General features: G+C 44.9%; 1 protein-coding gene and 1 long non-coding RNA gene across 4 annotated transcripts; one reads left to right on the top strand and one right to left on the bottom strand.

The window, feature by feature from the left end:
• Positions 1-1,012: 1,012 nt before the first annotated feature.
• sec23b (SEC23 homolog B, coat complex II component) lies at positions 1,013-7,914 on the bottom strand. 3 transcript variants are annotated; one of them, XM_023825136.2, is made up of 19 exons: positions 7,735-7,914; positions 6,459-6,700; positions 6,211-6,268; positions 6,040-6,126; positions 5,598-5,834; positions 5,180-5,262; positions 4,843-4,987; positions 4,419-4,577; positions 4,183-4,298; positions 3,936-4,059; positions 3,741-3,821; positions 3,538-3,627; positions 3,333-3,439; positions 2,894-3,047; positions 2,643-2,720; positions 2,372-2,533; positions 2,180-2,266; positions 1,846-2,067; positions 1,013-1,616 (listed from the first exon to the last, which is right to left on the bottom strand). In XM_023825136.2, exons 2-19 carry the CDS (start codon positions 6,677-6,679, stop codon positions 1,524-1,526), a joined length of 2,304 nt encoding a protein of 767 aa, XP_023680904.1. In that variant the 5' UTR covers positions 6,680-6,700; positions 7,735-7,914; the 3' UTR covers positions 1,013-1,523. The 3 variants fall into 3 exon arrangements, with proteins under 3 accessions (XP_023680904.1, XP_023680906.1, XP_023680905.1); XM_023825138.2 differs by having other exon boundaries at positions 1,013-1,613; positions 7,735-7,913; XM_023825137.2 differs by lacking the exon at positions 7,735-7,914 and adding an exon at positions 6,808-6,947.
• Positions 7,915-7,935: 21 nt separating this feature from the next.
• Positions 7,936-9,453, top strand: LOC111850830 (uncharacterized). Its single transcript, XR_002839887.2, has 2 exons — positions 7,936-8,195; positions 9,013-9,453. It is a non-coding gene; the product is annotated as an uncharacterized lncRNA (long non-coding RNA).
• The last annotated feature ends 807 nt before the right edge of the window (positions 9,454-10,260 follow it).

Raw genomic sequence — 10,260 nt, 5'->3', positions numbered from 1 at the left:
AGATCCATCCATCCATCTTCCAACCCGCTTATCCTACTGGGTCGCGGGGGGTCCGGAGCCTATCCCGGAAGCAACGGGCACGAGGCAGGGAACAACCCTGGACAGGGGGCCAGCCCATCGCAGTAGGGAGATCCGTGAGTTAATAATAATAATAAAATAATTATAATGATAAAATAATAAAATAACTTACGTGCCAGTCGTCGGAAGTCAGGGAGAACAGCTGATGTATCAAAAACACGAAAAATATTAAATAAAACCTGAAGTCACGTTGCATGTAATTCGCCCACGAAGCTAGACTACGAACGTTATACTATGATCCCTAAAATATGATACCGTTTCAGTTGCTCAAAACCCCTCCTTGACTGAACTATTCATATCGGGCCAGCAAATATCACAAGAGTTAGATTGAGACACACCTACTGATAAAATTTAAAAATGCTAACTATGCTTTATCTTAAACCAGTAGTGTTACTTGACGGTAATGCAGCTAAAATGCAGTAACTATGGAAACACAAAAACCAGCAACAGAGTAGTTGAATGAGTAGCACTAATTCTTCACACCTCCAAGGTGGGGGGTTCAGCCCCATTTCAGCCTTTCATGTTGAATCATAAACCCTAAATAGCCCAGAGACATTACCTTCTGGGAGACACACACAATAGGCCTCAGTGGCAAGATTACTGCTCTCTCTGCTGCTGCAACGAAATCGCAACAAACTGTCTTAATAGGAATGGCAGCAATCCTCACCGGTGCTGGAGTGTGCTGACCTGCGCTACTCACCAGCACACCTAGTCATACAGTGACAGACACAAACAATGAGTATGTATTTCTGTTTCAATGAGTATATGAAACACAAAAGAACGAGTAACAATGAGTATTTGTGTTTCCATGAGTATATGAAACGCGAAACGATGAGTATTTGGATTGCAGATCCTGAATGCTGAATTTATTCATTCTGAAAACACGAATCTTAATGGAATTTTGTCATAATTAGAAGTGAACACAAAGACACTGTCAATTACTATACTTTTTAATCCATAGCATTATTTAAATAGGACATTTATCAAGGCAGGATACGAGAGATCATTACTTTTATAGTATTACACAAAAACCAAAGTATTAAACATACAGCAATTTCAAATATTTTTTTTAAGACATGACAACACTGGTATTTCTACATTTAAATCATTTCCTTCTCTGCTTTCATAAAATACCATCGAGAAATGACAATATCACAGTTTCCTTCCACATACATTAGTTTTAGCATAACATTAAAATGCCAAGTCAACTGCTCAAATTCTCTCTTTGAACAAAATTAGGAAATTAGATATCTAAAGGCTATAGTGGAATGTTAAAAGCATAGTCCTTTAAAAGAATCATTCCCACAAGTTATATTGAGACAACTTGTTTTACAGCAGAGGTCATAGGTCTCGTCAACACTGTAAAGCATTAAGGATTTGAAATGTCAATGAGGCCAAGGGAGTGGAAGACGGCTCCTTCTGTTCAGAAATCCTTCCATTTGCGATCACGCTGCACTGGACACAGCCAGCTTCTTCAGGTGATCCATGAACACTTGAAGGCTGACGTCATCCGTGAGAATGGGTGCTCCAGATTCCTGCTAACAAGAAGAACGTCAGGTATCTGGGTAATAGAAGGGTGGAGAGTGATGAACTAGCTCGAGCTGAAAGCTGACTGGCCCCAGGAATGCAGCCTCCTATCACTCACTAATTCAAAACATAGTTGGCTAATAAGGTTTGCCCCTCTATGAATTATAGCCCCCCCCCCACCTTAAAAAAAAAAAAAAAACCATCTGTAAAGCCCAGGAGAACAACACATGATCAACTGACCTGGCCCCAGGCGTAGAGGTTGTTGTGAGTCTGGGATGGGTTGACCTTTGACAGCAGGAACCGGGCCTGGGATCCACCGTGCTCGGTGTCGATGTAACGGGGCATGGGGAAGCGCGTCTGCAAGATCTCCTGGGCGTCATCTAGGGGAGCGTGCAGCAGCTGTTTGAAGTTCTCATACTCGGGCATGTCCTGGTACCCAGCCTTGCGCCACTGAGCAATGGTCTGAATGGAAGACATCACGTTATTGGTAAGCGCCAGAAAGACTGCAAAGACTCATTACCTCATAACACGTCAAGGCAGCCAAACAAGGTTGGTGTGTGTTACTGAATAGTACCTCGCCGTGGTAGATGACAAGCTGAAAAAAGGTGTCCATCAGCAGAATTCGATCTGCCAGGATGCTGCTGCTGTCCAGGAGCACCGGCTAGGACACAAAAAAACAAATATCAAGCCATGTTGCCGGGGTGACGTTTGTGGAGTTGGTATCCAACCAGCAATGGAATAATCAAAAGTGAGGCAGAAAGTTCACCTCAGGAGGTCCGTAGAAGGAGTATGAATAGAGGATCGGCTGGACCATGATCAGCGACTGTGTCAGGTCCTGCCTTATGAAATGGTGCCTGTAGTATGACGACTCGTCAGGGCTGTTGTTGAACACCTGGAGGAACGGTGACCTCCGCAAATGAAACATGAACTGGAAGACAGAGCGGCAGAGGGGATGCGTCAGATGCTGAATTTATTCATTCTGAAAACACGAATCTTAACGATCTTTTGACTCTGAGGCATCTGTGAACAGCTGGTACCTGTGGGTACAGGGAGAGGGACTCTGATAGCCGGAAGGAGTTGGGGTCATCTTTGTTGAACTGTCCAAATTTCTGGCACTGTTTAAAAAGAAAATTTCAGCATTTAGTATTTTGGACAGGTGTTTTCATGCTGGCTGATGTTTTAGTCCATGGTGATGTGGTTTAAACTCCATTGAAATGGCTGGTCCTAGTGTCAGCTCAGTTGACTTCTTAGTGTCAGCTGTGACTGCAGGGTGACCAAGAGTGCTCACCAGCCGAATGAGCTGCCTGTCCAGCCAGCGCAGCACGTCTGGCCCTTCCTCAGACTCCGCACGGAACACACCCAGCCGGGCCATCAGCACCGCTGATGCCTCCTGGTCAAACGACGCCTCGATGTGCTGAATCTGTGACTGTGCATCTGCCCAGCTGGAAGCACGCAAACAGGAGAAACGTCAGTTCAATAGAAGAGGCACCAAGTCATGGTTGCAATGGGGTGGAAAATTTCCAGAAACTTCTCAGTAACTTTCCATCCCATGAAAAGTTCAGCTGGAAACTTTCCATGTGGATTATTGAGAAATTTCCAAGAATTTCACAGACCTAGTTAAATAGGGCGCAAAATTGTTTGAAAAGAACTAGAGCTTGCTAAATCCCTGTATAAGCTAATGAAGATCTAGAAACAAAGTCATGACGCGCGGCTTCTGAGAAACTCACTTCCTGGCGATAGTGGTGACGCGGATCCTCCTCTGTGTGTTGGAGTGCTGGTACTGTGTGACGAACTGAATTGCTCCTCTACCGCCCTGAGGAATCGGCGCGTTGTGCTGAAACAGGGAGTGAAGAGTGAGGTGCTGCGTTCTGATGTGCCTGAATCCAGCCAGTCAGGGTAGATAACGAGCCGCTAACGAGCCGCTGCTCCTACCTGATTCACAACCTCAAAGTAGAGAGCCAGTGTGGTGGAGGGGTTCATACCACAGATCTTCCACTGGCTGGTGCCACCGATGCCCATTTCCTGCAAAATAGGGACCAAGTCACCATCCGGACGCCTACACCAACTACCAGTCCATAGTAGTTGTATTTTGACTGTCTACAGGTCAAGAACAAAAAAGATAATAGGAAACTTACATTCTCCGACACGCAAGGACCCTTGCTGTTCAGCGAGACACAGGGACCGATGGCTCCAGACACTTTCAGCTCCCTTGAAGTCTGGGAAGAAGAAACACACACAGAGCGTTAAAATGGAAGGAACTGGACCGCATGGCAGTCCACGGTAAAGGGAACAAAATCACTGTGGAGACTGACGACTCGAGCTCCCCCTACCTTGACTTCCATGGTGGCTCCGAAGGCCATGCGGAACTCGTTGTTGAAATCTTTACTGAAGACTCGCTGGAAGGTCTGCTTGAAAAGCGAGGTGTTGAAGGAGTCTCCCATTACAATGTGCCCCCTAAGACATAGGACAGACAGGGTGAGCATGTCAGACTGACATTAAATGAACCAAATTCAAATGCCAACCCAGATACAAGCATTGGACACCTGGAACTGCGAAATTGCAAGGGGGGGGACTCACCCAGTGAGATTGGAACAACACTTCATCTCTAGAAGGCCTGTCTGGTCGAGGGAGCAGGCATAGATATCGATGCAGTGTCCATTCACGGCCGCACGGTTTGCCAGGGCTTCGTAGTACTGTGGATCACAATCAGAGCGTCACACACGAGCATGAACGCGCCCTAATTGAAGAACACAAGATGGTTCTCCACTGAAGAACATGTGCACATTATCAGATCCAAGGTCACCGTAACAAACCTTGGTGGCCTTTTTCAGGTGGCGGGCGTTGTCCTTTTGGATGTCGTGCCAGGAGCGGATGGGGGTTTTCAGCTCGTCCCCCACTACCATCCCTGGGCCCTGTGTTGGGGGGCCCCCTGTGAAGAGCATCACACGGGCCCCTGTGTTGGGGAATGTGCCCTGGTGATGGGGAACAAAGCTCTGGTCAATGGGGTGATTATACAACTTATTTCCTGGCATAGAATCACATCATTGTATCTTGAACTTTTCCAAAATATTACAGCAAGAGCCTCATTAGTATACATTAGGCTGTATTAATAACGTCAAGGAAGTGTGTTCGTTACAAAACAGATGCAAAACGGACCAACAAATTATAGAGATCACACACATAAACAGCAAGTTCAATCATGGGAAGTGCCAAGTGATGTAGCAGATGTTGGTGTACCTCCAGCAGTCCCACGGCAATAGACAGAGCAATGCCTGTGGATCGCAGCGGTCGCTTGCCCTGAGCCACGGGCCAGGGGTCCCTCTGCAGCTCCCCGAGAAGGTCTGTCAGGTTCATGTCCACCTTCTGCACAGGCTGAAGGAATCTGCGCAAGACAAGGTGCAGAGAAACAAACCGATAAATACCAAAAATTGCACCTAGTGTTTGAGAAAGTGGGAGCGCTTGGTCCGAACAGAGCTGCAGACCTGTACTCACTGACACTGTACAGCTCCTGTACATCTAATCCCCAAATAATTCAACTGAAGGCAGATGGTAATAAACATGCCCTGCGTCATACCTGCAGCTGGTATGTGCATCTTGAGGTGCCACTGGATGGCCCTGCGGTCCTGCTACTGTCGGTTTGATCAGACCCAGCATTTCCTGCAAGAAAAACAAAAATCAGGCATGAAAATTAGCAATGGATAATTGCCTCTGGAAACTATATTCTGGAACACAGTAATTGACCTAATCAGCATAGTTGTTTTTTAAATTTAACCCAGTTTCCCCTCACAACCATAACGTGTTTTATTATAATTAGATCAGATCTAGCTGAATCTAGTCAAAGACCAGTACCTGCCTCATCTGGATCACATAAATCGGTAGTATGAATGTCAGCCAAGCCACATCAGTCCATCAAAAAGGTTTAGGTCCACTTTTTTTTTTTTTAAGCTTTACACCTACCAACATCTGCACACTTCCAAAGCAAAACTGCTAACCTGGATCTGCTTGGCGGAAAGGTCCTTGGTGCCCCTGAAAACATAGCTCTTGGCAATGCCCTCGCAGCTGAGCTCGTGCACCTGCACCATGCGGCCAAAGGTGATGAGGCCCACTAGGGCGTTGGGGGGCAGCAAGCTGAGGGACATCTGCAGTGACTCCTTCAGCGCCTGCAGGTCCTCCTCTTCCAGACAGATATCCACAACGTACAGGAAGATCAAAGGTGTCGGAGGCCCTCGCTGCAAGAACCGGAAAAGCAAGTAGCATTTACAATCACTTCAAATGAAAGGAACCTTCACGATTCAACAGATAAGGACGATGCAGACAATCTACTGGCCTTTACCATGGCTTTAATTAGCAAGTGGAATAATTAATATTACAATGACCACCAATATGTTTCAGGACTACCTTAACGGCATACTCAAAAGGCACATGCTTATTCACCTGTACTATGTACTCAATTGTCGAGAACTGTGGCATCAGTTCCGCAGGCTGATTCACATCAGAGATGCCTGCATATGTGGGTGGAAACTGAAAGATGAAATAAAAGACGTTGGTAAGAAAACAGTGCATCGCGGGTATTAGTTATAGATCATGAGTTGCAGAAATACTTACCGGGTTTCTCTGGAAGCAGAAGTTGCATGCCCAGATCTTAGCCCTGAAGTCAACTTGACTACAAATGAGAGAACAAGAACTAAAGTCAAGACCAAAAAAACAGGACTGTTGGGTAAGAACATCCATTATAGCCCAAGCAAAACTGTTCTGATTACCGACAAGCATTCTGGAAATTTGGCAATGACAAAAAACCCCCACCAAGAAAAGTGTAAGATGGATGAAGAAATATGCAAGAGTGCAGTTCCTACCAAAGAGGGTTGAGGACAGCCCTGCAGGTGGCACGGCCACAAAGGACAGGCTCGTACTGGACGGGAGGCAGGTCTAGGCGCTCCTTCAAAGGGGTGAAGAGGCATGACACTGGAACCACCAGCCTGGTGGCCTCCAGTCGACTGGAAGGCCATAGGTTCCAGCTGAAGCGAACTCCATCCCGGTCCTCATTCTGCTGGATGAACTCTTGATATGTTGCCATGAAAAGATTCACCGGTCACACCTATGAAAGAGAATGGAAAGTTGCAGACGGTTAAACATCACGAGGAAATAAACTCTGGATAAAAACACAACTCATATACCTATCATATTTGTAAAAACAACTAATACCCTTGACTACTGTAGACTTGCTTGGACAACCTGGCTCTCTCAACTAGGTGATGTAGAGGTGAAGGAGAATATTCCACTGCAGCCCATCTGAAGAGTTTTAAGTAATATAAGGCGAAGCAGACTACGTCAAATGAACCGGTCCTGCAAGTTTTAACGACTATTTTTAAGTGAAGTGCGCAAACACATAGTTACACCCTTGCCACGACTTAAAACGTAGACAAATATTTGCTAAGTCAAGCAGCCAACCATGGTGATTCACTGTCTTCAGACATGCCATTCATGCGCAATTCACTCTACATCAGTACGGACTGTGCCACTCCTCTGACAGCAAACTCTGCATTTCAGGCGCTCCAGTCAGCAAGTCTCAGTCTGACACCTTAATCACCTCCTGGAGACGAAGCATAGCTGGATAACTGAAATAATAACGGCCCAATCGGCTAATGGAAAGGTCATGTTTCCTGAGATCAGATTTCACCAAGATTTCGACTGCCAACAGGTAAATATAACACAAGGGAGGGGAAAATCCCCCCCCCCCCCCCCAAATAAAAGTCAATTCCTTATTTCCCAAATCCCTAACCACTTTTCTGTACCTATAATCGGCGATCACGATCTCAATAGATGATTAAATGACAGCAAAAGAAAGAACGAGATACAGTGAAACCGGCAGCTGCAGTTTCACTGTGGAAAAAAAATCACTTTGCTAAGATGCATCAGTCACGGCTTCACAATCGAATTAGATACGCTTAACCATGTCTGATTAACGTTTAAACTTACGACGAAGGATACACTCTCAGTTAAACAACTATTTTATGAACGCCGACAGACAGAAAGCTTTTCGACTACAGCCAGAGTTTCACCATGACGTCCAACGTCTACCAACGGAAAACCATAGCGGCCTACTACTGAGTGTTACGCAAAACCACCTACCTTGTACTCTTCAATCGGATGTAAATAAAGACGAATCAGTAATAAAAGTTCCGCGAACCCTACGAAAGACTGTGTGCTACCAAAAAGAAGACGACAAAAAGTGCTAAAGACGATCCTAGGAGGCAGCCCAAGGAAAGCCGACTTTTAGGGACGCGCCGGTTCCTCTGCTCAGCGGTGATGACGTGTGTCGACTCATTTGGCAGTTTTCTATTGGTTGGCGGCAGTCCGACGTCACCGGAAGCGAGAAATTGCCAGATTTCCGAAGGGGCGCATGAGAAGAGCGCTAGAGGACAGAAATGCGAGGAATGTTAAAATGAAAGAAAGGAAGAGATCGAAAGCTCAGTCAGCGATGCAATACTGACGGGGTGACGCGTCACATCTTCATAGTTTACATATCTATTTCTTATTGACGTTGACATCACTGGCAAAAAAGTAAACTAACATAGACTTCAACGTCAAAGGTACATGCGTAGCATTCTGAACTGCTTAATGGCTGTTGTTGACGAGTGCGCGGACTTGCAACTTTGTTGACCTACGTTCTCGGAAAATATTTAATGCTATCGATATTTATTACGTAGAATATAGTTTGCAACGCATATAATTAATGGTTATCACCTTATAAATTATTACTATAAAATGGTTTAAACTCACACCCACATACAATACCGAGCAGGTTTTTATGGACATTGACTACACAATTAAAATATGTTAAGTGAAAGTGCTGCGTGTATTAATTTGCACCGATTGGCTATTTAGTGAAGAATCCGCGTTGAACAGCCAAGCTGCATTTAAATTTCTCGTTCACTTGTGGAATTTCTGTACATCTATAACAACTACATTTCACTTCTGTTGCTCTCCATTCTCAGTGATGCTTTTTCTTTGTTTATTAGTTTTACAAGTAGCAGGTTTGACCAAGTGACCACACTCCCCATGCAATATACTTGCTCCTTAGACTTGCAGCTATCATCTTTCACTGGTGTCCAGTGGCTTTACTGTATATAGCTAGAACAATAGCTGCCTAATGTCATCAACAGTTAGTGACAGCAATTATTTTTATAAATTTTTAATGAAATTCTTATTATGTTATCACCACACTGTGGTCCTGCATTATCTAAGAATAGACAACACACTGCATGGAGCATGGAAATAAGTTAAAGCCAACCTCCATTCAAGACATATTTTACATACCAGTTTGAAATTGTATCTGACGTATGAGGGTTTGTGACGAAGTTTAGAATTTGTCATGTCAGTGCCTCAGACTTCTGCACTTTGTTCCAGCCATCTGACAGTTGTCACTGCATGAGCTGCAGAACCTGTCCAAATTCAGCACTAGTCCTTTGGACAGTAGACCCCGTGCACCCGTCCATGGCTGACAGCTGCTGGTGAAGCCAGGGACTGCCGTTTCAGACAGGACTACCAGACATAAACAACAGCAGCCTAGCAGTGAAGAGGTCACTGGATCGACCAGCAAGCCTTGACTAGCAACTACCTGGAAACACAGCAATGACATGTTCAGCAATGCTGGGTTGTCCTCATTCTCACTAATACTCTTTTATCTAAGTCCTGTCATGTCACAGATGAGCCTAGTGCAAATCAGAGGACCCTGGCCCAACCTGTAGCATGTCCAGACTGTGCCAGCACTACCAGGGTGACCTCACTGTACCCTAACCCCCTTCCCTTTTACCATGCTTTGGTGTCTTAAAACATCTTCTGAAACTGTCCAGTGCTTGTATGTGTTTATGTTGACATCTTGCCACAGAGCAGACACTCTAAGACTGTTTTTTACATTTTACATAAGCTAACAAAATGAAATCATGGAAGACATAATTTTAATGTCAGATTTATTTATATTGCAAATTTGCACAATATTACGTTGACCCGCCCAAAGCCTTCAGAGGTCACCAGCAATCCAGCACCAAGCAGAGGAGGATGGCAGACGTGTGGTTAGGCTGGGTGGGCAGGCAGGGACCTGCCAGCCATTAGGTGCTCCAGGATCTTATTATAAGATAAGGAGGAAACTTTAATGTAACCCCTCCTGGTCTCTATCTGATGGCTGTTTTCAGTGCCCTAATGAAACAATACAATAATTATGAGCATTTACAGGATAAACCCCATTTGCATCAGCACTGGCAAGCCTAACCCTAGCTATAACTGTAATAGCAAATCTAATCCAAAACTTAGCTTGAAACATCATGTGAATCCTGCACATATCCATAATGCCAACACTAACCTTAACCCCAATGGCAAATTTAATCTGAAACATAATGCCAACTCTATCCCCTGCCCAATTCAAATAGCTTCCTTAACCTTGCTAACCCAAATCGTAACCCTTAAATTCACCAGGTTTGACTTGTGCCAAGTTTGGCGGGTTCCCATCTTCCCGTTTCCAAATTAAAACTAACTGTTTATTTAGTGTTGGGCATTTTGGTTCCAGAAACTACAAATCCAGACCAAGATTTTGTTTCTACCAATCAATTGAGCATAAAGAGTCACAGTCACAGAGTACTCAGCTAGTTGGGAGAAACA

This window comes from Paramormyrops kingsleyae, chromosome 20 (assembly GCF_048594095.1).
Source record: "Paramormyrops kingsleyae isolate MSU_618 chromosome 20, PKINGS_0.4, whole genome shotgun sequence".
Classification (NCBI taxonomy): domain Eukaryota; kingdom Metazoa; phylum Chordata; class Actinopteri; order Osteoglossiformes; family Mormyridae; genus Paramormyrops; species Paramormyrops kingsleyae.
This window is presented reverse-complemented; position numbering and strand designations above follow the sequence as displayed.